This window comes from Lithobates pipiens, unplaced genomic scaffold (assembly GCF_037356315.1).
Source record: "Lithobates pipiens isolate NorthernLeopardFrog02 unplaced genomic scaffold, aLitPip1_a1.2 Scaffold_28, whole genome shotgun sequence".
NCBI classification, from domain to species: domain Eukaryota; kingdom Metazoa; phylum Chordata; class Amphibia; order Anura; family Ranidae; genus Lithobates; species Lithobates pipiens.
In genome coordinates this window covers 154548989-154576089 of record NW_027507789.1, presented here as the reverse complement: position 1 = coordinate 154576089, position 27101 = coordinate 154548989, and the positions used below count along the sequence as shown (strand labels likewise).

The 27101-nt window shown below is 42.5% G+C and overlaps 1 protein-coding gene across 1 annotated transcript in view; it reads right to left on the bottom strand.

The window, feature by feature from the left end:
- Window positions 1-4627: 4627 nt before the first annotated feature.
- TBKBP1 (TBK1 binding protein 1) overlaps window positions 4628-27101 on the bottom strand; it is a 303529-nt gene continuing 281055 nt past the window's right edge. The window contains exon 9 of the mRNA XM_077459725.1: window positions 4628-13872. Within this exon, the coding sequence (XP_077315851.1) occupies window positions 13744-13872 (129 nt within the window). The 3' untranslated portion in view covers window positions 4628-13743. The remainder of the gene's footprint in view (window positions 13873-27101) is intronic.

Here is a 27101-nt window from a genome sequence, read left to right as displayed (position 1 = left end):
TTTCATGCATCTTTTCAAAAACACGAAGCGCAGGGAAAAAGACCATGCAATTTCCCTGCGGATCTCGCACACTCACTGCAATTTTTACATGCATGGGGCTGCCATTCAGAATGACGCGTTTCCGCAGAGCAGTGCGGGTGGGTGCAGGTGCGGGAATCACTGCGATTCCCGCAGCCACATGCAGAGATGTGAATGTAGGGTTAAGTATTGAAGCCACACAGCTAGCATCTTCGGAAGGAGGAAAACAATGGTACTCCCCTTTTATCTCTTATGAAAAGTGTACTTGTAGCACAACTGCTCACCCTTTACATTGCAGAACTTTGTTTTGCATCCATTACTGCAGTGGTTTGTTCCATTGCTGGCACCATAATGCCATATGCACAGTGTATAATAAACTGTCATGTCACATTACAGGGCAAAGCGAGTAGCGTACTGCATTGCAGCACACCATACTGCATACAACACACAGTCATGTCCTGCAGACCGCTGCAGCTCACAGTATCACTGGACCAGACATTGAAGGAAGACAGTAGACCAGCACATCCAGAAATACAGACACCGTTGTGCAGGCTCAGTGTATATACACACATATCTGAACATATAGGTATGTAAATGTATACATTACATATAAGTTAGGGGTTGAGGTATAACACATCAGGGAGCAGTGACTCCCATCAGGAAGCTTTTTTTTGTTTAACTCCCTGCATGCCAGGGCCTGACCAAAGACATAAATCTGCATGCGATGGAGACATCTCTCGTCAATGTGTTGCAGGCTGATCTGGCAGTGAGAAGGTAAAGAAGTGCAGAGAGTTAGTAGTCCTTTGAAGTGAAGTAGTCCTTTAAATTGCACGTTTATTGTAGTCCTGTAATGTCTTTCGGCCTTGTGTCTCCTCTACAGACTTCTACAGGATGACTTCTGCAAGGATTGGATCAGCAGCAACACTCACGGGTGGACAGACTCTGCAGTGTTTTTTAAGTCCAATTTAGAGTTTAGCTTGCAGAAGTTTTATCATGCACACAACCATAGAAATATTTCAGACTCGCTTAATTAATGGCATAAATGTTCCACCCTGAAATGTGTATTAAAAGTGTAAGAGGAGGAATAGATGTGTAGGCACAATATTACAACCCCCAACCCACCCCACCCAACAACCCCCCCCCCCCCCACATCCAAAATGGACATTTTTCCTAATAGGTCAGCTCGCCCAAAACTGATGTTTGAGATAATAAGTGGATCCTGGTTCTACTTGCTTCTTACGGATCTTTAGGACTAGTAGGGATTCTCCTGGAGTATTAGTACTTGTTTAGAAATCATTTTGCTATAAAATCAATAAGTAAAGGGGACTTTTGCACTCACTGTAAAATCCCTTTCTCAAGTTCAGGGTTGGAGACATAGGATAACTATGGAGCTATGTCCCACCAAGCTTCGAAGAAAGGAGGTTTCTTTTTATTTGATACTTATGCAGGCCATACATGGGCTGAACTCCGAAATAATTTTCTTTAAAAAATCAGAAATTTAGTGCATCTCACGATCCGATGGTGCGACCATTGATTTCGAAACCAACCAAACCTTCAATTTCACCTCATGTTGCTACAGAAAATAATTTTCATGGCCAGGAATCTTATTTTCTTTCCAGGAATTTTCTTTTCTTGCACTCGTGCGATCGTATTTTTGGATTATATTTCTCACACGATTCTCCCATCATTGATTAGAAAATCATTTGTTTTTTCAAAAAAATTCCAACACCCAAGATCACTCAAACTCCAAGGCCACATTTGACTCGCGTATTGCCGGCTTATAAAATCCTTTTCTTATTGAGTTGATTGGGATGCATAAGTCCACATGCCCCATATATCCCCTAAATTAATGAAATGAGAAAAGAGGATTTCTTTGATTTTGGTTTTCACTATAAATCCTTTTAGTCCCCAATAAATAAGAAAAAGATTTGAGTTCATAATGAGAGATAGCTACATGGGTCTCCTGTTTCCCCTAATAAACAAAGAAGGAAACTTTACAGTGACTGCAATTCAACAGTTATGGTAACAGGTACATAAGATAAATCAGAAACAAACAGACTTACTGTATAGTATTATAACAAAGTAGAATGCAATTCCGTCCTACAGCATTTGTAAACATCAAAATCTCAGTTTAGGGCAGACTCACCCCATAAAATTAATTGACAGTTACTGGAAAAAGTAGCTTTTAAAAAAAACATCTGAACAAATCCTCGAAATAAAATCAGTAAGGACTAATAATATAAAGTAAGAATTAAATAATAGTGAAAATCAAGTCTTCTCCATAACAACTGAGAAATTGTAAATATGCGTTACCGTTTGACAGGTGTACCGCCCCAGTCGAATTACCAACCCATCACTGTCTTCCAGGTTAAAACTCTTCCTAGTATATGAAAATTTTGTAGTTGGCTCATAACTCCCCTTCTAAATAAACAATATAGTTAGTTACAGGTCTACTTTAAAACATAGAAAATAGGTGTACTTTAATCAGTGCAAAATTGATCGGTAAGAGATTTTTGCATCAAATGTCAATTAAAAATTGGTAAAAAGCTTGGTACACAGTACAAGCAGGGCCATGCCACTAACAAGGCCAATTGAGGCAGCCACCTTAGGTGACTCTCATGAAGGCATGGTGGGGGGTGGCACACCGGCTGATAAGATCACAGACTTAACATTAGTAAGCTCCCTGCCCAGCTGCTGCATCTGTCACAAAGGCAGGCACAGCTTCAGTGCTTCTTTAGTTATATGGAGCCTTTTAACAGTGTAGACTCAGCGTCACTGAGCACAGTGCTGCTGGCCACTACACCTGCCTGTGTGACAGAATTGTACTCAGTGGTGCTGGATCTGCACATTTAAATGACTCCATGTCTCGGAGCTGACTGCCTATGTGTGTATTTGTGCAGACACACACACACACATGTGCACAAGCAGTGCTATGGATATCCAAGGCGGCCATCTTTGCCACAGTGGAGGAGAAAAAAAAAGACATCTTGGAAGGCATCCGTGCCCATCACAGGCTTTGGCATGACTGTCGTCTCTATTTTCACCTTCACTTTTGATAATACCTGTTCACACAGCCACAACGGACACTTAGGGCCCTACAATGTACAGTGTACCTGTCCTTTCTATAGTAGCTTATTTGAAGGGTTAGTAGGAAACACATCCCTGTATAATTTCTTAAATGACCAGTCAAACCATGACCATCAAAACTGTTTAAGCTAACGGTAGACACTAGTAGATTGACACATCGCAAGTTCGTGACGCAAGATCTTCACAATTGTTCCTCTACAAATGTGTCCAAACCATAAGACCTAATTTCTTGTGGTTTAGTCTTCATGATTTAACAAGACCAACAGAGGGTCGGATCCATTTATAACTGGCCACTGCATGTTGGTGAATCTGTATTCTTAGATACAGAAATCTCATAGTCAATAAGAGATAAAAAGGAAGCACGTGGTTGGTCCATCTGGCATCTATCTGTAAAAATATAATATCAGTTGGGTGGATAGACTATTTCAAGACTAGTTTATAGGAACCCTGCTGCCAAACAACCAGTTTCAAATGACAATATTATATTTTGCTCCTAATGACATCATAAGGGCAAGGCAAAGAAAGCGCAAAGAAAGCTGTCCATGCTGTGGGCAGATATATATAGAAATAATGAGTTGAAAGGGACAGCCACATGGCTGGAAAAGGGCATGCAGGGAAATGTAGTGAGAAAACATATCACAGCCATAAAGGGAAGAAATGAAAAGGGGTTCTACATACTAGGCTGCAGATTACAAATAAATGTTTTTAAAGTAGGGAAGACTAATTAGCATATTTTAAAATGCATTCAGGTATACAAACAAGAGAACAATGATATATAGAGTGTGGGTATCCTCTTCAACTAAATATCCACCATCCTTTCAGCATGGCTTTATTTCAGCAATTGCAATATTAAGGTTACTGGTACAGTATGTCTATTTTCCACATCAACCAGCAGTAATAAGGCCTGTGTTGAGGGGCTTTGGGCTTGGGTCAACAGGTAAATGCAGCTTGCTTTCAGGTGCATTCCACTTGCATTTAAGATTAGTGATGGGCTCAGGCTTGTTGGGATCATAGTTCCAACCCACCAAAGCAATCCCACCAGGGAGCCCTCACTGCACACCTCCAATCATAGGCAGTGAGGCTTTTCCCAGCCCACAGCTGCACATACAACAGGTAAATGCAGCTTGCTTTCAGGTGCATTCCGCTTGCATTTAAGATTAGGGATGGGCTCAGGCGTGTTGGGATCATAGTCCCAACCCACCTAAGCAATCCCGCCAGGGAGCCCTCACTGTGCACCTCCAATCATAGGCAGTGAGGCATTGCCCAGCCCACACCTGCACATACACACACTGCCTATGGGTGGAGGTGTGCAGTGATGGCTTCCTGGTGGGATTGCTCAGATGGGTTGGGACTATGATCTGAACATGCCTGAGCCCATCCCTATTTAAGATCAGTTTGAGATGCTCCTGGGACCATTGAGAGTTCATTGACAAGTTTATTTGACCTTCTAAGCTGCATCAATCTGCTTTTGTGCTTCCATCGACTTGTATGGGGAAAGAAGCAGCTCTGACAAAAACAAAAGTCCATTGATACAGACCTTTACTTTATTATTATTATTGTTTCAGGTACTTGTATAGCGCCGCCAATTTACGCAGTGCTTTACAAATATATATTATACATTCACATCAGTCCCTACCCTCAAGGAGCTTACAATCTAAGGTCCCTAAATCACATTCATACATACTAGGGCCAATTTAGACAGGATCCAATTAACCTACCAGCATGTCTTTAGCGTGTATGTTTAAAATACACAAAAATTGCGGTTGTAGCCGTAGTGGAGAGTTTGCCCCTGCGTGGGTACTGTTGGCCCAGGTGTGGGCAATTTTCTATGCTATTGAAAAACTCAATAAAAAAGATTTTACAAAAAAAAAAATACACAAAAATTCGAAACTGCACATACCCAATAAATAATTTAGTTGTTCAACAGGTGGCATTACAGTTGGAAGAGGATCCATAGCATTTTCAAATTCATAACTTATTCAGTGTCATGCAAAATATGGCTATTTTCAGAGATAACTCTTTCCATATAAATGATTGACCTAATCTAGTTTAGAAGCTGTGGTACAGGAGAACAGCACTCGACATGCATTACCTTACAGAAGTAGAAAATAATGATATACTGTAGAAGCTATGATTTACAAACCAGTGATTTGTAAACACATCCAACTGATATCAGTACAGAACCAGCATATTTCTATAACGAACCAACAAATCTGTAAAAACAAATACATTGATTCCCTACTGTTTCTCTTAATTTATCTGTAGGGTCCCTGCCCTTAAGCTGGAGTGCCCCTAACATAAATTTAGTGCTGGCAGCTAGGTTTGTTTATGTTATCTTGGTTCGAGTTTTGCCTAAGTTCAAGGACTTTGTCTACTTCTGCCTGCTTCAATTGAGTGTTCTCCAGTAGGTACACTAGGAAAATACAATGGTATGAATACCTATTTCACTCTGGCCAATCACTGAGGTGTTTATGCTAGTGATGTGAGCAAGGGAAAAGAATATTTGAGAGACCTTCTAGAAAAGTCCCTGGCTCGCAGACTCTGCCTCGTGAGGGTGGGAATGCTGAAGGTCCTTAAATTCCAGGCTTTGCCTTGATGTGGGTCCATTGATCTTTACCTAGCAAGCCTGTTGCCTGGGAGAGTGTAATTCCAGAAAGGAATAGAGTGCACCTAGTTTGAATTTAGTGTTGGCAGCTAGGCTGTGGCATCCTGAGCTTTGTTTGATTATGTTATCTTGGTTTGTTGGGTTTTTCCTAAGCCCAAGGTCAATGTTTACTTATGGCTTCTACTGTTGAGGGAATATTTGGGGAGAGCTTTCTACAAAGGCCTTTGTCTCCCAGGCTCTGCCTGGTGAAGATGTGAGTGCTGAAAGTCATTACTCCCTAGGCTTTGCTTTAAGATGATGTTTGGCCTAATGCCTGGGGAGGTTGTAGTTTGCAGAAAGGGCCTTTCCTAGGATCTGAGTCTGGATCTGCAGGATCAGGAGGATGGATGCCTGTTGGAACATCTTCAGAGGAGTCTACTAAGTGGAAAAATGTCCAGGGGAGCTTAGGAGAAGCTGCTGCCAAGTTGACATGGCATGGAGAGTTCAGTATTTAGCTCTTTAAGGTATCTGGGGCCCGCAAACCAGTTATTATTGGGAGGCTGCTACTGCAGTATCTATGGCCACCAATACACGTACTATAGGGATCCATTGTGATTGAGAGATTGATACTGAAGAATTTAGAGCCAACAAATAATTTTCTCTTAAAAGATCCTTTTGTAACTGGGAGGCTGCCCCTGAAGCATTAAAGCAGCCAGCAACCTTACTATCCCTAGTAGGTTTCTCCTAGATAAATTTAAGCCACCAACTTTATTCCTAGACTGAGCCAATAAAATTGCAAATGAAGATTGGAGGCATGGGAGTCTGCTTGCCTGTCGCTATCAGTGGATCGGTCCATGTTTGGTTGCAGCTGTGAGGAAAATTCACCACAAGGGTTAAGTTGATCATACATGGATCGAATTTCGGCCGTTCAGCAAGAACCAACCGAAGTTCAATCCATGTATGGCGATTCCTGTTTACAAGAAGTCAAACCTATTGATCAACTTCTCATGAACCTTGTTGGAAAATTGCATGCAACCAATCAATATATTCTGATAGTGAGGGAGTCCTGCTGTCAGAATATAACGACAGAGTGGGGGGATCCACCTCAGTTGTGTGGATAGGGGAATTGGTTCATTTTGTCTTTATTCAGCCCGCTGGCTGAATAAAAAAAAAACTGAATCATGTATGGCCAGCTTTAGTGCTACATATCCATCCCAGAATGATTAATTTGAAGTGAAGTTTTGAGGGAAGGAATTCTGCTAAGAGAACAGAAAGGTTAGCTGGAACACTGATGTATAAGAGTTATGTAGAAAGGATGTTCTAAAATGGACATGGCAGCCTAGGCAAGTGGAAAGAGGTAGCTCTGACAACAGCACTTTTGGGTAAATAAAACATAATGGAAAATGTAAAAGCTTGCATCTAACTGATGACAAGGATATTTCTAAAGTACAAATCCACTAAAAGCTACAACTAGATAGTCGGGGAGGCACTTATTAATGTGAAGTGAAATTATTTAATGGAGTAAACAACGTATTAGTTTCCTTGAATTAAAGAAAACCTGACACTATCCTGGCCAATGCAAACCGTGCATATAATTTAAAAAAATGCAGTACTAGATTGGTGCATTATGTTAGCCACTGATTATTGAAGAAAGTTTGGAGTTCAAGTGATACCTTTTATTGGCTAACTTAAAGGAGAAGAAGACCAATTCTCTTTTGGCCCTACTTCTCCTATGGATCACATGAGTGAACTTCGTTCTGCACTCCTGTGACCCGTTTTCACGTCTGATGATTTACCCCAAAAAAATAAAATAATGGATCCTTCTCCTTTAAAGCATGTTATATGACAGTGCTTCTCGTGTGTCATTTGGCCCCCTGTAACACCTAAAAAACCTGGCTCATTCTGCCAGTTTCTTCCCACCCCTCTGTAAACTGACCATGGTGTATCCTGGCTGCTGAGCCCTGACATTGTGGACAGTTTACATGCTTCTGTCATCAGCAGCCTGCTATCTGCTCTCCTATCTGCTCCTGTATCCTCCTCCTCCCTCCCCTCTCTGTCTGTGTGTGAGCCGCCCCTCCCCCTCCTGCTGCTCTCATAACACTAACCTGTATACACCATCATCACTGCCTCCTATTGCAGTGTCCCACTCTGTGAATGATTTATAAAGATAAATGCTATAAATACCTCATTTAAGAGCCAAGATTGCGATTACATGACCAGCCAGCTCTCTCCTCCTCCCCTCCAGACTGACATCAGCAGAGGAATCTCAGCCCCGGCCGCTGCATCTCTCAGAGGAGGAAAGGAGAAAGCTGGCCAGTGATCCCAATCTTGGCAGTGAAATTAGGTATTTGCTGCATTTATTTTAATAAATCACACACAGAGGGGGACACTATAATAAGAAGCAAAGTTGATGGTGTATACAGGGTAGAATGGCTTAACAACCACTTTAAATCAAACCAAACTACAATGTATTAAAGGACCTTTTCAGAGATCCATTAACACAAAACCCACAAGCTGTCCCACATACCTAAGACGGGACAGTTTTCTTTGCAAGTGCATATAAGAATTTCTCATCTATAGTCAGGTCATTATATACAATTGGATCTGTTCAGACACCAGACACCACAGACAGAGATACCCAACTTGAGCAGCTCAAGCCTTAGTTCCTAAAACAGGGATATAAGTCAGTTGCAGCCAACACACAGATCAGGAAAGCAATTAACATTCCCGGAACTAATCTTTTACACTATATACAGACTGAAAAGAAGAATCGGGTTCCAATAGTGGTCAGCTACACCTCGCACCAAGAGAGTACCTACAACTCACACCTAGAAGTTTTAAGAAAGGTCACAAAAAGGTTCCAGCCTCCTCTGCATAAAAACTACAGACTTTGGGAAATATTCCTAGATCTATTTCTACTAGCATATTAACAATCACCCAATCTAAGAAAGCTTATTGTGAGAACTTCTAACAGCCCAATACTTTTTGCTGCAAAGTCTCAAATTGTTATGCAAAATTTCGAAAGTAATGGCTGGGAGGAAGTAGTACCCAGAGGGACCTTCTACATATAAGATCTCAAATGTGTTATACCTGGAATTATGTTCAAAATGTCCTAAAGGATTTTTGGAGACAGGTCAAACCCTCTGCCAAAGAATGAACCTTTCTAGATTCACAATTAACAAAAAAAAAAAGAAAAGCCATTTTCAGAAGTGGTCTAAGGTACCCTGAAAGGTTTAATCTTTCATAACTAAAGTTAGTCAATAAAGGGTTTAACTGAAACTCCAAACTTTCTACATAACAATAAACATGCAAAAGCAGAGACTACCTTCACCAAAAAAAAAATTCAATATGATCAGTAGAGCCAGAAATATGGATACTCAATACACGTGCAAAATATGTGCAGAACTTAACTTTTCCTATTTAAGTTCAGCTTGGCCCCACCGCTCCCACTTCACAAGCCTTCCTTTGATTTTATGGGAGACCCTCTGACCAATTGGAAGTCAAAGTGAAAGTGGCCTCTACTTAGGCATTTTTTTCACCAAATGCTTAATTAGATTTTTCCACAAGTTTAGACAAGTGAAGTTTACTTTAAGGCCCAGTGACATCACTGAAACATGGAGAGATCAAAATGTGACAGGACTGTGCATAGCATCCATTTTGAGTTACTATTTCATTTAAAAGTTTAGACCTGAATGGTTGCCATTGAATTAGGTTCTATTTTACTCTAGCTTTTTCTCAGTCTGTTGCGGGAGTTCAAATTTATCTGGAAGCCTATCGGAGACCATTCGATTTATCGGAAACCAATTAGATTATGTTTTTGCATATTTAGAGGAGACACCTGGGTTCCTATAGGATCAGCTTCTGTTGAAGTATTTCTTCAGAATCGTTAGGCTAATTCAGTAAGGCAGTGTGCAATGCATAGCAAGCAATACTATTCCAGTTTGGTCAGTTCATGCTTTTCAATGCCTTAATGAATAAACCCCCAAAAATGCTGTACAAACACAGTTTAGTAGACAAAATTTTCTTTTGTGTCAATATATACATAGACTTTAATATAGAATGCTTGAAACATATGCCTGACTCCTTCTATGCAAACCCCTAACGCCCCCCCCCCCCTCCCAACTCTGCGTCAAAAGTGCTTAGAAATGCAGCCCCTTACTTTTCTTATCATAGCAAGCCACACACTAGGAATGCATTTTAAAGTTTGGGGAGTGAGGCCTTAATGTCCAAATACACATGCCTATATGTACTATATAAAGTATATATTGTATATATGCAGACTGGTGTGACTAAAGCTTCTGTTTCGAATCAGATTGTGGACTATTCATGGTAATGACCAATTCTGGTAGACTTGGTGTCCACCAATCTTGTCATTTGGTTAAAAATAGAAGTTACATCATCCATTCCAGGCATTCCATATCCAAGAGGGCCAGAAAACTGGGGGCAGCCTTGGTAAAATATAGTTATTACCAGATGGCTTGAATGATCATTTATTGCAGATAATCTGCATGCTTTTTGGCTCCTTTAAGTGTTGTGTACACAGGCACTTAATGTGCCCTCTTGTCCTCTTCTGCATTCAGCCATACCTGTTGGAAAGTGAGCAGGGACTTTCACAGGTATGTAGGGAAGTAGTTCATAAACAGGAAGAAAATTGATGCAAGATGCATGATCTTGCTACTGGCAGTCCACTAGACAGCCACATGCAAACATGAAATACAAAGATGGCAGAAAAGAACTTGAGTTTAAGAAAGGATCCACCTCAATTTACTGAAATTGCATAGATAGACCAGCTGGGACATTTTCCTCTTCGCAAGGCCAAATTATATACAAGAGTTCATAAATCGATATACTTTCCTATAAATTTTGGAGCCTGAAAGACAACAATCTAATCTATACAAAATTCTAGCAGTGAACTAAAGACAATAAAACATTAGTAATAGATAAATAGGGCTAAACTAAAGCTAAGTGATGAATAGCGGTTACAAGTTACATTGTAGATTTTAATTTTACTTCTGTTTGCACTGATCATGTGCAATATGTTACCTGTGGACCACAATTTACACTAATCATCTCTTTGACATTCTAACCCACTATAGAACCCTCAGTAAGGGCTCTCTGGAAGAGCACAGTAGTTGATTCAGCTAGGTCTTGCCTACCACTGTACATGTAGGGTGAGAAACTCTTTCTACAGAGAGTCATCAAGTTCAGTGATTTGATTCACATCTTAATTCTTTCTTGGTATTCGCAAAATCATACAGTCATTGCATTTTGGTGGATTTGAGGGGCCTCACACAAAGAAACGATCTATATTATATAAAGAATGTATAAAAGATTTAAAAATCATTGGGAAGTATTGACTAACGTGATCTTTATATAGTGTTGAATGGGCATGTAAGTGGTGGTGTTCTTGCCATATGGTTAGTGGCTGGAAAAACTTGGGGTTAGAATGTAGAACGATAAAGGAATAAATGATAGATTGAATATTATGGAATGGAGGGGGAGCCCAAATCTCTTGCAAATGCACAGCCTTGATAATTTTGAGAATACCAATAAAAAGTTAAACCAAACTATTGAGTTTTGACCATGCATTCAAGGTGGTCCACACCCTACATACACAGATAAAACGTGTTTGACAACCCTTCATTCTGACTAGATGTCGTGCAGCCAAGGACCAACACATGATCTCAATACAAAACCCCCATTAAAACTATTGAAACCATTACCGAAACATGCCCTACTCTACTAAACATGCCAAGAAAATTCTACTGCCTACTACTGCAGCATGTAATTAATAGACTCAATCAAAATCACAATTTTATGACTTTGACTGCTTTGCCACAAAATGGAATTGAAATCTCGATCACTTCTGTCAAATTCCCTCTTGGATGGGCAGCTTAAGTGTACGAGATAGTGGCAGCTACGTAACTAGTCCACTGATCAGGAAAGGAGTATTATGCTGGCCATACACGGGTCGAATTTCAAAAGAACTTTCTTTTGAAAATCAGAAAATTTGTGCGTTTTGTGATTCGATGGTGCCACCATTGATTTCGAAATTCGACCAACCAAACCTTTAATGTCACCTCATGTTCCTACAGAAAAGAATTTTCCTGTCTGGGAATCTTCTTTTCTTTCCAGGAATTTTCTTTTCTTGCACATGCGCATTTTTTTTTCGATTACATTTCTCGCACGATTCTCCCTTCATTGATTAAAATTCAATGGCCGCATGAAAATCAGCCGTTGCTGCAGCCTACTAATGGTGCGAAATTCGTACGAAAATTCTTAGATAAGATTTTCTAAAGAAAGTTCTTTTGAAATTCGACCCGTGTATGGCAAGCGTTAGTCACCTACTGATTGGTTGAATTAAAGAATTGTTTGCTGGATTAAATGACCCAACTGCAAGGGAAAATGTTATCTGTAGAAAGGGTCTTAAAGTAACAGTATGGTTGATTTTTCTCTAAAGCATTGAGCTGAAATTGTCTTCTACACTGGGGCTAGGCTCCAACACTGAACTGTGAGCCAGACGGACAGTACTGAAACAAGTGTGCTGGTTGGAAAGCGACACTAATAATTAACAATACTGATGGTAAATTATTAATGCTTTGCAGATGTTAACAATTTTACATTTTTGAACAATTTGCGCTATTTTATGATAAATCATCCATCCTTTTTTCATTCTCTGTTTTTATGGTGCCATGAAGTAGGAGGTGTCACTAGAATCATGTAAGAACTCTACTATACTGACCAAAACATTACCAGCGAGCGTGATACATATGTGTGTGTTGCTGTATATCATGCATAGGCATGCGCACAGGATGTACCAGGTGTGCCCAGGCACACCCTAATCACCCTGTGTGGCGCAGTTTCCCCCTCATTAGACTCCTGATATTTCACCAAAGCTCCTTAATGGGGCTCCTAAAAAACTAGCAAAAAGAAATAAAAGAAAATAAATAAAATTGTAAAAAATAATGAAAAATAAAATAATAAAAACTACTGACACCAGCCACTGCCTTACTGACACCTATCTCTGCCCTACTGACACTGTCCATTGCTCTACTGACACCGTCAATATATATATATATATATATATATATATATATATATATATATATATATATATATACACATGAACACACATGCATATGTGTTTGAGCTTTGGGGTGCACACCCTAATGCAATAGGCTGTGCACACCTATGATATCATGTGATGTTCCTCCAGTGCAGTTTTAATAAATAGAGATTAATCCTCTCTTAGGTATAAGTTGTGTTCTGCCATCATTGCATTTAGGAGATACTTACTTGTAGGGTTCAATCAACCCTATGGGAATGCTCTCATGGCAGACACCATACAGCAATTAACAGGTCCATGTCTTACATACAGTATTCAAATCCAAAACTTTCTTCAATGGCCCACTGCACCGACAAGCTATCTAACCGCTGAGTTTATTGTGGTAGAGGTCATCTGCACATACTATAGATTTCAAGCCCTATTGTTTTTTTTTACTTTTCAATTATTAGAACCCCAAAAACAGATGATAATGGCCACATTTTACAAATACAAGAAACCTGTGGTAGTACAGCTGTTGTGAACGTCAATATCTGAGCATGTTATTACCCACAAGATTGTAGAGCACGTTAGACTTACAATTCCACAGCAGCTGCAGTGGTAAAGATGCATAAATATACTCAGAACCATTTATTATAAAGTGCAATGTGTTCATTTCAGTGTGCATATGTATACCCACCCTTCGTTATTGTGTACATTAGGTGTCTAGTACTCGGCATCATTATAGTGCGCAGTGTGTTAACTGAAGTGATTGAACTCCACGCTCCTGCTCACCATGAGCGAGCCTGACTTTACAATGCAATGTCTTCACATTCTTAGCATATTATCATTATACTGCACTTCTTGGGTCAGTATACAGATATTCAGTATACAATATAGGTAATCATTACTAATGTATAAGTCAAATGGGTGGTTATTATAGGCGACTGCTTGGGACCCCATTGCTTGGAGCCTCTGTGTCATGGACACCAAAGTGAGTGTTGGAATGCTGTTAGATCTTGCTGTTCTCTAGATGAGAGTCAATATGTTTTATTAGGACATCATCTGGGTATCCGACAGGGAAGGCCAGTTGGCAGAGAGGACAACTCCTTACCTCTGAATCCACCGTCTCCATCAGTAACTGGAAGGAACAAAAAAGGAATAGTGAAAAGCAATGCATCTTGATACAGAGGTCCACTATCTTAGCATCTTAGCCTCTCATGATCTTCATTTAGATAATAAAAGCAGTGGGGAGTAAGTGCACAAATGAAAATGTTACTTGTAACCACTTGACCTCTGAAGAGTTACCCCCTTCCTGATTAGGCCATTTTTTGCGATACGGCGCTGAGCTACTTTAACTGACAATGGCACTGTCATGCAATACTGTACATAAATTAAATTTCGCAACAAATAGAGATTTCTTTTGGTGGTATTGGATCACCTCTGTGTTTTTTATTTTTTGCGCTATAGAGAAAAAAAGGCCGCCAATTTTGAAAAAAACAAACTATATTTTTTACGTTCTGGTATAAAACATATCCAATAAAAAAAAAATTTAAAATCAAATGTCTTCATAAATTTAGGCCAAAATTTATTCTGCTACATGTTTTTGGTAAAAGAAAAATCAAAATACGTGTATATTCATTGGTTTCCTGCAAAAGTTATCGTGTCTATGGGATATATACTGGAATTTTTGTTTTATTTATTTTTTTACTAATGGTGGCAAGCAGCGACTTATAGCAGGACCATGATATTGACACTGATATTGACACTGACACGTAACACTTTTTGGAATCAGTGACACTAGTACTGTAATCAGTCCTAAATATATATACTGTCACTCTACTAATGAGACTGGCTGGAAAGGGGTTAAACAGCTAGGGTGATCAAAGGGTTAACTGTGTGCCTAGCCAGTGTTTTGGTGTACTGTGTGTGTGTGTGTTGCTTTTACTAAGGAAAGTGATGGATTTTCTTTCCCTGCTTTGCAGGGAAAGAAAATTCATCACTTATTTGCTGACACGACAGAGCTCTGCCTTGTTTACATAGTATCTAACCACACGACAGCCGGGTCGCCTGGCGGCACATGAATGCGTCCCCTACCCGGAAGTGCCTAGTACAAACCTAGTATGTGATCCAGCGCAGCAGAGCCGCCTTGCCACTGTATATGTATGTATAAGTTTGGCAAGTGGTCAATAGCCTTATGACTTAGGCATCCTCTAATTGAATTCATGTCTATGAGAATCACACAAATCATTATGTTTTCAGACAGGCAGTATCTGCAGATAATCAGAGGGATGCCTCAAGCCCCATACACACTATCAGATTTTCTGATGATTTTTTCCTTCAGATTTACCAAAAACATATAATTTGAGGCCAAACCTTAGGAGTTTCAATTTGTATACAATCAGGCAGGCCCTTGCACTACATGGTTTTGGTAAACCTGAAGACAAAAATCAGCAGAAAATCTGATAGTGTGTATGGGGCTTTAGAATCAATGTTTTGGGACTTTGGGCTTTATTTACTAAGACCCTAGCGAGCAAAATCTGGTGCAGCTATGCATGGTAACCAATTAGCTTCTAACTTCAGCTTGTTCAATAAGGTTTTTTTTTTAAATAAATAAAACAAAACTGGAAGCTGATTGGTTTCTATGCAGAGTTGCACCAGATTTTGCAGTCTCTAGTTTTAGTAAATCAACCTGCAATTTTTAGGTAGATTATTCAGGTCTGTTGGGTTTCAGTTAGGTCTCATTCACACCTAAGCGATTTTTAGCTCGAAGCTTGTAGCTCTAAAATGCTCAACAAGCCAAATCCCAATAATTTCAATAGCCCTTATTCACATACAGTGGTGTGAAAAAGTGTTTGCCCCCTTCCTCATTTCCTGTTCCTTTGCATGTTTGTCACACTTAAGTGTTTCGGAACATCAAACCAATTTAAACAATAGTCAAGGACAACACAAGTAAACACAAAATGCAATTTGTAAATGAAGGTGTTTATTATTAAAGGTGAAAAAAAATCCAAACCATCATGGCCCTGTGTGAAAAAGTGATTGCCCCCCTTGTTAAAACATACTATAACTGTGGTTGTCCACACCTGAGTTCAATTTCTCTAGCCACACCCAGGCCTGATTATTGCCACACCTGTTCACAATCAAGGCATCACTTAAATAGGAGCTGCTTGACACAGTAAGGTCCACCAGAAGATCCTTAAAAGCTACACATCATGCCGAGACCCAAAGAAATTCAGGAACAATTGAGAAAGAAAGTAATTGAGATCTATCAGTCTGGAAAGGGTTATAAAGCCATTTTCAAAGCTTTGGGAATCCAGCGAACCACAGTGAGAGCCATTATCCACAAATGGCGAAGACATGGAACAGTGGTGAACCTTCCCAGGAGTGGCCGGCCGCCCAAAATTACCCCAAGAGCGCAGCGACGACTCATCCAAGAGGTCACAAAAGACCCCACAACAACGTCCAAGGAACTGCAGGCCTCACTTGCCTCAGTTAAGGTCAGCGTTCATGCCTCCACCATCAGGAAAAGACTGGGCAAAAATGGCCTGCATGGCAGAGTTCCAAGGAGAAAACCACTGCTGAGCAAAAAGAACATCAAAGCTCGTCTTAATTTCTCCACAACACATCTTGATGATCCCCAAGACTTTTGGGACAACATTCTGTGGACCGATGAGGCAAAAGTGGAACTCTTTGGAAGGTGTGTGTCCAAGTATATCTGGCGTAGAAGGAACACTGCATTTCATAAAAAGAACATTATACCAACAGTAAAATATGGTGGTGGTAGTGTGATGGTCTGGGGCTGTTTTGCTGCTTCAGGACCTGGAAGACTTGCCGTGATAAAAGGAACTATGAATTCTGCTGTCTATCAAGAGTTACTGAAGGAGAATGTCCGACCATCTGTTTGTGTACTCAAGCTGAAACGAACTTGGGTTCTGCAGCAGGACAATGATCCTAAACACACCAGCAAGTCCACCACCGAATGGCTGAAGAAAAACAAAATGAAGACTTTGGAGTGGCCTAGCCAAAGTCCTGACCTGAATCCTATTGAGATGTTGTTGTATGACCTTAAAAAGGCCGTTCATGCTCGAAAACCCTCTAATGTAACTGAATTAGGACAATTCTGCAAAGATGAGTGGGCCAAAATTCCTCCAGGACGCTGTAAAAGCCTCATTGCACGTTATCGCAAACGCTTGGTTGCAGTTGTTCCTGCTAAGGGTGGCCCAACCAGTTATTAGGTTTAGGGGGCAATCAGTTTTTCACACAGGGCCATGATGGTTTGGATTTTTTTTCACCTTTAATAATAAACACCTTCATTTACAAATTGCATTTTGTGTTTACTTGTGTTGTCCTTGACTATTGTTTAAATTGGTTTGATGTTCCGAAACACTTAAGTGTGACAAACATGCAAAGGAACAGGAAATGAGGAAGGGGGCAAACACTTTTTCACACCACTGTATGAATGTTCTGTTGCATGAAGCAAAACGTCTGCCGCTTAAAAAAATACATGAGCTTATTTTTTGGGCAAATTACAAGCTTTTCTGGCCCCATAGACTTCAATAGAAACACCTGAAAAGCGTGAGTTTAGCATTTTACGAGAGGTTTGTTGTGCGTTCTTTTTTTCTCAAACAGCAACTCCCCATCCTTAATTTCCTCCCCCTATTGCTTTTTTTTGGCTAAACAAAAATTGCCTGAAACTGTAAAGCACTTGTAATACACATCTAAAACGCTTGTAATACCAAAACCAAAAAAAGCTCTCAAATAAAAATGTCTGAAAGTCGCTCTGCTCAAGTGTGAACGGAGCCTTAAAGGCTCAATCCATAACTACAGAATGTTGTAGTTACAGATAGAGCATGGCAGGCTGAATTAACCCCTTCTTTGTTATAATTACTTCAGCAATGAGATTGCGCTGCCTTGACTTCACCTTTGTGCGTTCCAACTACTCCTGCTGCATTGAAAAATTGACATGGGAGAATGGAAACCCATAATAAAGGCCACATCAGGTGTATAGATCTGGGAAATCAAGCACAGAGATCTCATTCTCATCTATAGGGTCCATTCACATGGGTGATTAGCACTTCCTGTCAGTGGCAAGAATCTGCATATTCCTGCATCTGAAATGACAGCTGCGACTGCTCAGCCCATACAAAGCAATGATAGGCTAATAGCGACTGCAGCTTTTTGAGATTGTTTACAGGTGTCTGTCAGGTGATTTACTGTTCACAGATGTCTGTCAGGTAATTTAATGTTCACAGATGCTTGTCAGGTGATTTATTATTTAATAGGTGTCTTGCAGGTGATGTATTGTTTACAGGTGTCTGTCAGGTGATTTATTGTTTACAGATGTCTGTAAGGTAATTTAATGTTCACTGGTGTCTGTCAGGTAATTTAATGTTTACAGGTGTCTGTCAGGTGATTTAATGGTTACAGATGTCTGTCAGGTGGTTATTGTTTACAGATGTCTGTCAAGTAATTTAATGTTCACAGGTGTCTGTCAGGTGATTTCTTGTTCACAGATGTCTGTCAGGTGATTTCTTGTTTACAGGTGTCTGTCAGGTGATTTACTGTTCACAGATGTCTGTAAGGTAATTCAATGTTTACAGATGACTGTCATGTGATTTAATGTTTACAGGTGTCTGTCAGGTGATTTAACGTTTACAGGTGTCTGTCAGACGATTTAACCACTTAAGGACAGAGCCTCGTATTGAGATGTGGTGTTTACAAGTTAAAAACATTTTTTTTTGCTAGAAAATTACTTAGAACCCCCAAACATTATGTATATTTTTTTCAGACACCCTAGAGAATAAAATGGCAGTCATTGCAATACTTTCTGTCACACCATATTTGCGCAGTGGTCTTACAAGCACACTTTTTTTTGGAAAAAAAAATAAAATTTAAATAAAAAAAAGAGTAAAGTTAGGCTATTTTTTTATATTGTGAAAGATAATATTACGCTGAGTAAATTGATACCCAACATGTAACACTTCAAAATTGCGCCAGCTCGTGGAATGGTGACAAATTTTACCTTTAAAAATCTCCATAGGCAACGTTTACAAAATTCTACAGGTTGCATGTTTTGAGTTACAGAGGAGATCTAGTGCTAGAATTATTTCTCTTGCTCCAACGATCGTGGTGATACCTCACATGTGTGGTTTGAGAAGACCCGGCAAAAGAGCGAGAAGACAGCGGAGAAGCCCCGGCAGAGGCAGAAGACAGCGGACAGAGGGTGAAGAACCGGAGAGGAGAGAAGACCCGGCAGAGGCACTAGACAGCAGACAGAGGGGGAAGAACCAGAGAGGAGAGAAGGCTCGGCAGAGGCAGAAGACAGAGGACAGAGGGAGAAAGCTAGAAGAGCCAGAGAGGTGGGAAGAAGTCGGAAGAGACGAATAAATTACTTTAAAAACCTGTGTACTGCATTTTATTTTTAACACTTTTGTTTTTGGTGAATGAGTAGGGGTACAATGTATCCCATACTCATTCACATAGGGTGGGGGCCGAGATCTGGGAGCCCCCTTGTTAAAAAAAACCCTCTTTCCTGACCTGCATGTAATTGCACATGATTGGATGATGGGAGTCAGCAGAGCTTCTGCTCATTTATTAAGCTCTGGAACAACTGCTTTAAGACTTCAAGCTGTCATTGATGTTAAAGGGAGCAATATATACGGTATTAAGAACTGTTGTATGTAAACTTTTGATCAGGGTCATTTAGGTAGTGTCTGTTGCCATTATGATTTAAAAAGAGTAAACACATTTGATTGATAATGAATGGCTTCAGCCAAACACTAACCATGAGTGAAAGAAATGTTTTTTTGTTATCATTTATAGTCTCTGAAAAATGGCCAAGAAATCATAAATTCTGTCAGGGTATGTAAACTTATGAGCGCAACTGTATATCTACTGTCTATGCCTTTCTACACTATTAGGAAAGTGCACATCGTGTTACAAATTTTCCTTCCTCATTCAGCAGTGGGTGTGTGGAGTCTGGGCTTACACTTTGTGAGAGCCGATTGGAGGAAAGGGACACTTCGTCCCTCCACATAGGCAGAGGAATGAAGGAACATGCAAAGCTGTAGTCTGAATAGACAAGCTCCCTGCTTATCTCCCTCTAAGCTCCCTCCCTTATACAAATTTTCAGCTGCTGTTATCTCATGTGTCAGAGAAGTTGTCATAAGTGACCCTGCTGATAACAGAGGAACAGAGCACCAAAGAAAAACAGCACTTAGAGCTTTGGAGTGTCAGAAACCATGAATCAGACCGAGACAGAAGTACAATTAATCACACTTATTTATTAATAATAAAAAGGTAAATATAGTAAGCGTAGTCAATACATAGCCAGAGTTCAGTAACCAGATCGGATAGTCAGCCAATGCCAAAGTCACAGAGCCAGAGATCAACGTAGTAGTACAGCAAGCAGAATCAGGAGCCAGAAGGGACATCAGCCGAGCTAATCTTCAACAGGAACGCAGGAGAAAAGTCTCTGAGATGTGACCAAAGGCGAAGGCAGGGATGAAGTGAGCTGGACGGCTTTAAGTAGGCAGGACTGACGAGCAGATCATACTGTAGAGATAAAGGAGCTGACAATTAGCCAACAGCTGAGCGCCCAGCTCAGAGAAGGAAGGGCTGAGCCCAGCCCTGAGAGTACCACCTCCTCAACGACCCCTCCCACTCAGAGGACCACGGGGCTTGAGGGAAAATGGAAATCACAGAGGGGGATAGGGGCATGTATGTCCGAGGATGAGACCCAAGAGCGTCCCTCCGGACCGTACTCTTTCCAATGCACCAGGTCCTGTATGCGCCCACGTAACTTAGGGAACTCAACAATGGATTGTACTTCATACTTCTCATGGTTCTCAACCTGTATAGGGTAAGGACGTGGCACCGAGGTGGTAAAGCGGTTGCAGACCAAAGGTTTTAATAAGGATACGTGAAACACATTAAAGATGCGCATACTAGGAGGAAGGTCCAACGTGTAAGCCACTGGGTTAATCCTGCGAAGCATACAGAAGGGCCCAATAAACCAAGGTGCGAACTTCAAAGAAGGAACACGAAGTTGGAGGTTGCGAGACGACAGCCAGACTCTGTCCCCAACCTAGTAGGGAGGCGTCTGCGGTCAGCATGGAGTCTGTACCTATCGTTAGCATGTCGCAAGGCCTTCTGGACTTGTGCCCAAGTGGAACGAAGACCACTGAGATGCTCCTCTAACGCAGGAATACTCTGCGGAACAAACGAGGCACAAAACATGGAAGGCTGGAAACCATAGTTCGCCATAAATGGGGACAAATGGGAAGCTGAATTCAAGGCACTATTGTGAGCAAACTCTGCCCACAGTAAGAGGTCTGACCAGTTGTTATGATGGGCAGAGATATAGCAATGTAGGAATTGCTCCAAGGACTGGTTGGCACTTTCTGTGGCCCCATTAGACTGTGGGTGATACGCAGAGGAGAAAACAAGCTGAATACCCAACTGTGCACAAAAAGCTCGCCAGAACCGGGACACAAACTGACTACTGCTGTCTGAGACAATCACCTTGGGTAGCCCATGTAAGCGGAAGATCTCCCAAGCAAAAATAGAAGCCAGTTCCTTAGAAGTTGGCAACTTCTTAAATGGAATACCATGCAACATTTTCCAGAACCGGTCAACCACCATAAAGATAACAGTGTTGCCCTGGGAGTTGGGTAACTCCACAATTAAATCATAGACAGGTGGGTCCAGGGCCTCTCTCTATTGAGTATGGGTTGTAGGAGGCCCACTGGAAGGTGTCGGGGAGTCTTACTCTGAGCACACATGGAACAGGCAGCCACGAAGGCTGCCATCAGCATGTAGACTATGCCACCAGAATTTTTGGGAAATGGCCCAAAACAGTTGATTCTTCTCAGGGTGGCAAGCAGCCTTGGGAGAATGGTAAGAATGGAGCACGGCAGTACGGAGACTCTCGGGAACATAGCATCAGTCACAAGGTTTCTCAGGAGGAGCATCGACCTGAGCAGCACGAATTTTGTCACCCAAAGGAGAAGTAAGACTGGTGTGAACCGTAGCCAGAATACGATCAGGAGGAATCACAGGAACCGACTCCATCTTGGAAGTGGAGGAAAATTGACAAGCCGCCATCCCTTACATTCTTAGTACCGTGTAAGAATTAGACAATGTAATTAAAACTTGACAAGAAAAGAGCCCATTGCGCCCTTCTGGGAGAGAGGCGCTAAGCCTCAGACAAGAATGTGAGATTCTTATGGTCAGTAAGAATGATAACCGGCACAGTGGAACCTTCAAGGAGATGTGGCCATTCTTTCAGGGCTAAAATGATCGCCAACAGCTCTCTGTCACCAATCTCATAATTGCACTCCATGACAATTTCTTGGAAAAGTAGCCACATGGATGCATAGCGCACTCAGAGTTAGGACATTGAGACAGAAGGGCGCCAACTCCAGTCTCGGAAGCATCAACTTCTAGTATAAAAGGCAACATAGGATCAAGGTGTGCCAAAACAGGAGCAGAAACAAAGGCAACTTTGAGACTCTCAAAGGTCTTAATGGACTCCGGAGACCAACTCTGTGGGTTGCCGTTATAATGGTCATATCAGTCAAGGGCTTGACCAGAGATGAGAATTTACGAATAAACTTCTGATAATAGTTGGCAAAGCCAAGAAAACTCTGCACTGGACGTAAACCCACGGGTCGAGGCCACTGTAGGACCGCTGAATGTTTCTCTGGGTCCATCGAAAAACCAGCAGTGGAAATGACATGGAATTTCACCTGTTCACAATGGAATTCGCACTTTTCCAATTTCCACTAGAGAGTGCTCTCTCGTAGTCTCTGAAGCACACAACAGACATCTGTATGGTGGCTCTCCAGGGACTTAAAAAATCAGAGGATATCGTAGAGATAAACCACCACACAAAGGGATGAGCCGAACACCCCCCGGTTCGGTTCGCACTAGAACTTTCGAACGGACCCCAAATTCGAACGAACTTTAGGAACCCCATTGAAGTCTATGGGACTTGAACGTTCGAAATTAAAAGTGCTAATTTTAACAGCTAATATGCAAGATACTGTCCTAAAAAGGGTTTGGGGACCTGGCTCCTGCCGAAGGGGACATGGGTCAATGCCTAAAATGTTTTTAAAAATGGCCGTTTTGGCGGGAGCACTGATTTTAATGACGATTAAAGTGAAAAAAAAGTGAAATATTCCTTTAAATATGGTGCCTGGGGGGTGTCTGTAGTATGCCTGTGAAGTGCCACGTGTTTCCCGTGTTTAGAACAGTCCCTGCACAAAATGACATTAAACGGAAATAAAATCATTGAAAACTGCTTGCGGTTTTAATGTTATATCTGGTTCCTGCAATATGGTTGAAAACCATTGAGAAAAATGGCATGGGTAGCCCTCCCTGCCCATTACCAGCCCCTTTGGGTCTTGTACGCATATCAAGGGGAACCCTGTACCCATATTAAAAAAAGGAAATGCGTGTGGCCCCCAGGCCCTATATACTCAGAACAGCAGTATACAGGCGGTGCAAACAAGACAGGGACTGTGTAGGTTTGTTGTGTTGAGTTGAATCTGTTTGTAATTTTCAACTGGTACATTTTTAAAGTGTAGCTCCAGTCAAAAAAACTATTTTTAAGCTTTTTGGAAAACATAGGGAAGGGTTATCACCCCTGTATAATTTGTTTTGTCGTACATCTTTTTTCATCTCACTTGCTGTTGTCTCCTTCCGTTTGCAAGTAGGAGATGTTTGTAAGTTGGATGTTTGAAAGTAGGGGCCTGCCCTATATGCTCTGCAGAAATGGCGGAACAAGGTGTTGGTTTTGCCACAACATTGTAAGCCCTCAAAGTGACTCTTGCTGGGCGCTGGAGCGCCCTGCTGTGAACGATTATATCAAGAATTGTAATTACATGCCATTGTTGAACAGTGGTAGAAAAATTGACCTTTGGTGGTTGTGGTGCTGGTGCCACAACACTATAAGTCCTCACAGTTACTCTGGGTGGGCACAGGAACGGGCCCTCCTGTGAAATATTATATCAAGAATTGTAATTACATGTCCCTGTTAAACAGGGGCAGAAAAATTGGGCCTTAGGCACTGGTGCTGGTGCCACGACACTGCAACCTCTCCCATATACTCTAGTTTTATTGCAGGAATTAGCCCTGCTGCAAAGCATTGCATCAAAAATTGTACTTAAACGACCCTGTAAAACAGAGGCAGAAAAATTGGGCCTTAGACACTGGTGCTGGTGCCACCACACTGCAACCTCTCCCATATACTCTAGTTTTATTGCAAGAATTAGCCCTGCTGCAAAGCATTGCATCAAAAATTGTACTTGAACGCCCCTGTTAAACAGGGGCAGAAAAATTGGGCTGATGGCCCTGGACTGGTGCCACGACACTGCAACCTCTCCCATATACTCTAGTTTTATTGCAGGAATTAGCCCTGCTGCAAAGCATTGCATCAAAAATTGTAATTAAACGCCCCTGTTAAACAGGGGCAGAAAAATTGGGCCTTAGGCACTGGTGCTGGTGCCACCACACTGCAACCTCTGCCATATACTCTTGTTTTATTGCAGGAATTAGCCCTGCTGCAAAGCATTGCATCAAAAATTGTAATTAAACGCCCCTGTTAAACAGGGGCAGAAAAATTGGGCTGATGGCATCACCCAGAACCAGAAATGTTCTTCCAACATATCAGCGGAGGAGGAAGAGGATAGACAATCAACATAACAGGACAGTCACTCAGCATCAGCATAGGCAGTCTTGAAGGGATGTGATATTTCAAAAAAAAATTATTCGGTTACATCAGCTTCAGGTGCTTGGTAGCTGTGGGTGATCCAAGACTGATTCATCTTGATGAAGGTCAGTCGATCAACTGATTCGGTGGACAGGCGCACCCTGTGATCGGTAACAAAGCCACCAGCAGCACTGAAGGTGCGTTCCGAAAGAACGCTGGATGCAGGACAGGCCAGTAGCTCAATTGCATACTGTGCAAGCTCTGGCCAGTGATCCATCCTCAAGACCCAGTAAGCCAGAGGATTTTCGGTGGGAAAGGTGTCCAAGTCTGACCTTGCCCCTAGGTATTCCTGCACCATGTAAATCAGACGCTGGCGATGGTTGCTGGAACTGATCATACCTTGGGGCTGCGGACTAAAAAATTGTCTGAAAGCATCAGTCAGATGGCCACCTTCTCCACCGCTCCTTCTGACCGATGCCTCAGCAACACGTTGTCCAGGACCAGGAGTTTGTAACCTCCCAGTCCTTTCTGCAAGGCCTCCCGGAGATGTCTCATCCTCTGCTCCCTCTGCGATGGCAAGATAAGGTCGGCAACCTTACCCTTGTACCGTGGATCAAGGAGAGTGGCCAGCCAGTAATGGTCCCTCTCCTTGATCCGAAGAATACGAGGATCCTTCCGCAGGCTTTGCAGGATCAGGGAGGCCATGCAGCGTAGGTTAGCTGAGGCATTCGGTCCGGAGTCCTCTGGGTCACTAAGGGCAACATGATCCGCAGCTACCTACTCCCAGCCACGTACAAGTCCACGTGTTTCTTGGGACTGTAAATCATCCCTACAAGACTGCTGCTGCTGATGCTGAGTGCCAGCCTCCACCTCCATGCTGACACAATCATCCTCCTCCTCCTCTTCCTCCTCCTCATTCTCTTCCTGTGTGATGGGTGGCACAGCAGGAACACTGTCTGGATAAAGGGGGCCTTGAGAGGCAAGGAAGTCCTCCTCTTCCTGCCTCTGTTCTGCCTCAAGTGCCCTGTCCATTATTCCACGCAGCGTATGCTCCAAGAGGTGGACAAGAGGTACAGTGTCACTGATGCATGCACTGTCACTGCTCACCATCCTTGTGGCCTCCTCAAACGGTGACATGACAGTGCATGCATCCCTGATCATGCCCCACTGGCGTGGTGAGAAAAAACCCTGACCCTGTCCTGGTGCCGTAGTCGCACAGGTACTCATTGATGGCCCTCTGCTGCGTGTGCAGCTGCTGCAGCATGGCCAATGTTGAGTTCCACCTGGTGGGCATGTCACATATAAGGCGGTTCTTGGGCAGGTTCAACTCCTTTTGGAGCCAGCCGAGCACAGGCATTAAATGATCGGCGGAAATGCACACAGACTTTCCTGGCCTGCTTCAGGACATCCTGTAAGCCGGGGTACCTGCCCAAGAACCGCTGCACCACCAGGTTAAGGACGTGAGCTACACAGGGCACATGGGTCAGTTGTCCCTGTCGGAAGGCGGAGAGGAGGTTGGTGCCATTGTCACAAACCACCATTCCTGGCTTCAGCTGGCGTGGCGTCAACCACCTCTCGGCCTGCCCCTGCAGAGCTGACAAAACATCCGCCCCAGTGTGGCTCCTGTCCCCCAAACAAACCAGCGCAAGCACTGCATGGCATCGTTTTGCCTGCGTACTTGCGTAGCCCCTGGAACGCCTACGGAGCACCACTGGTTCTGAGGACAGAGCACTGGAAGAGGCCATGGAGGAAGAAAAAGAGGAGGGGGTGGAGGAGAGAGGTGTGTCACAACCAATAGTAGCATTTTGGAGGCGTGGTGGCGGAACAACCTCCAACACTACTGCACCTTGTCCTGCATCCTTCCCAGCTGCCAGAAGAGTGACCCAATGGGCCGTGAAAGACAGGTAACGTCCCTGTCCATGCCTGCTGGACCATGAGTCAGCGGTAATATGCACCTTACCGCTTACCGCCCTGTCCAGCGAAGCAAGGACATTGCCTTCCACATGCCGGTAGAGAGCCGGAATCGCCTTCCGTGAGAAAAAGTGGCGTTTGGGGACCTGCCACTGAGGAACCGCACATTGTACAAACTCACGGAAGGGGGCCGAGTCTACCAACTGAAAAGGCAGCAGTTGAAGTGCTAGCAATTTAGCCAAGCTAGCATTCAACCGCTGGGCATGTGGATGGCTGGGAGTGAACTTCTTTCACCGCTCCAGCAGCTGGGGCAGGGACATTTGCCTGCTATAATCGGATGTGGGTGTACTGCTAGCAGAGTGCCCGGAAGCACTTGGCTGTGACACACCTAATTCTACACCTTCATTCCTCTCAGAGCAGGTTTCAGAGAGGACTGAAGGTCTAGTGGGGTTGGAGTTGCCAGCTGATGAGGATCAAGGAGAGGTCCGCTTTGTTCTTTGGTGTGGGTCTTTGAGGTACGCTTGCTAACGAGCTGCATGGCAGGTCAACATATGTCTGGTCAAGCATGTGGTGCCCAAGCGGCTGATGTTTTGGCCACGCGAGATACGCTTGAGACATATGTTGCAAACAGCAGTGGTGCGATCTGATGCACTCGTCTCAAAAAAGGCCCACATCAAAGAACTTTTAGAATAACTCGCAGAGGCAGCGCCCTGCACAGGCGGAGCTCTGCGGTGTGATTCAGT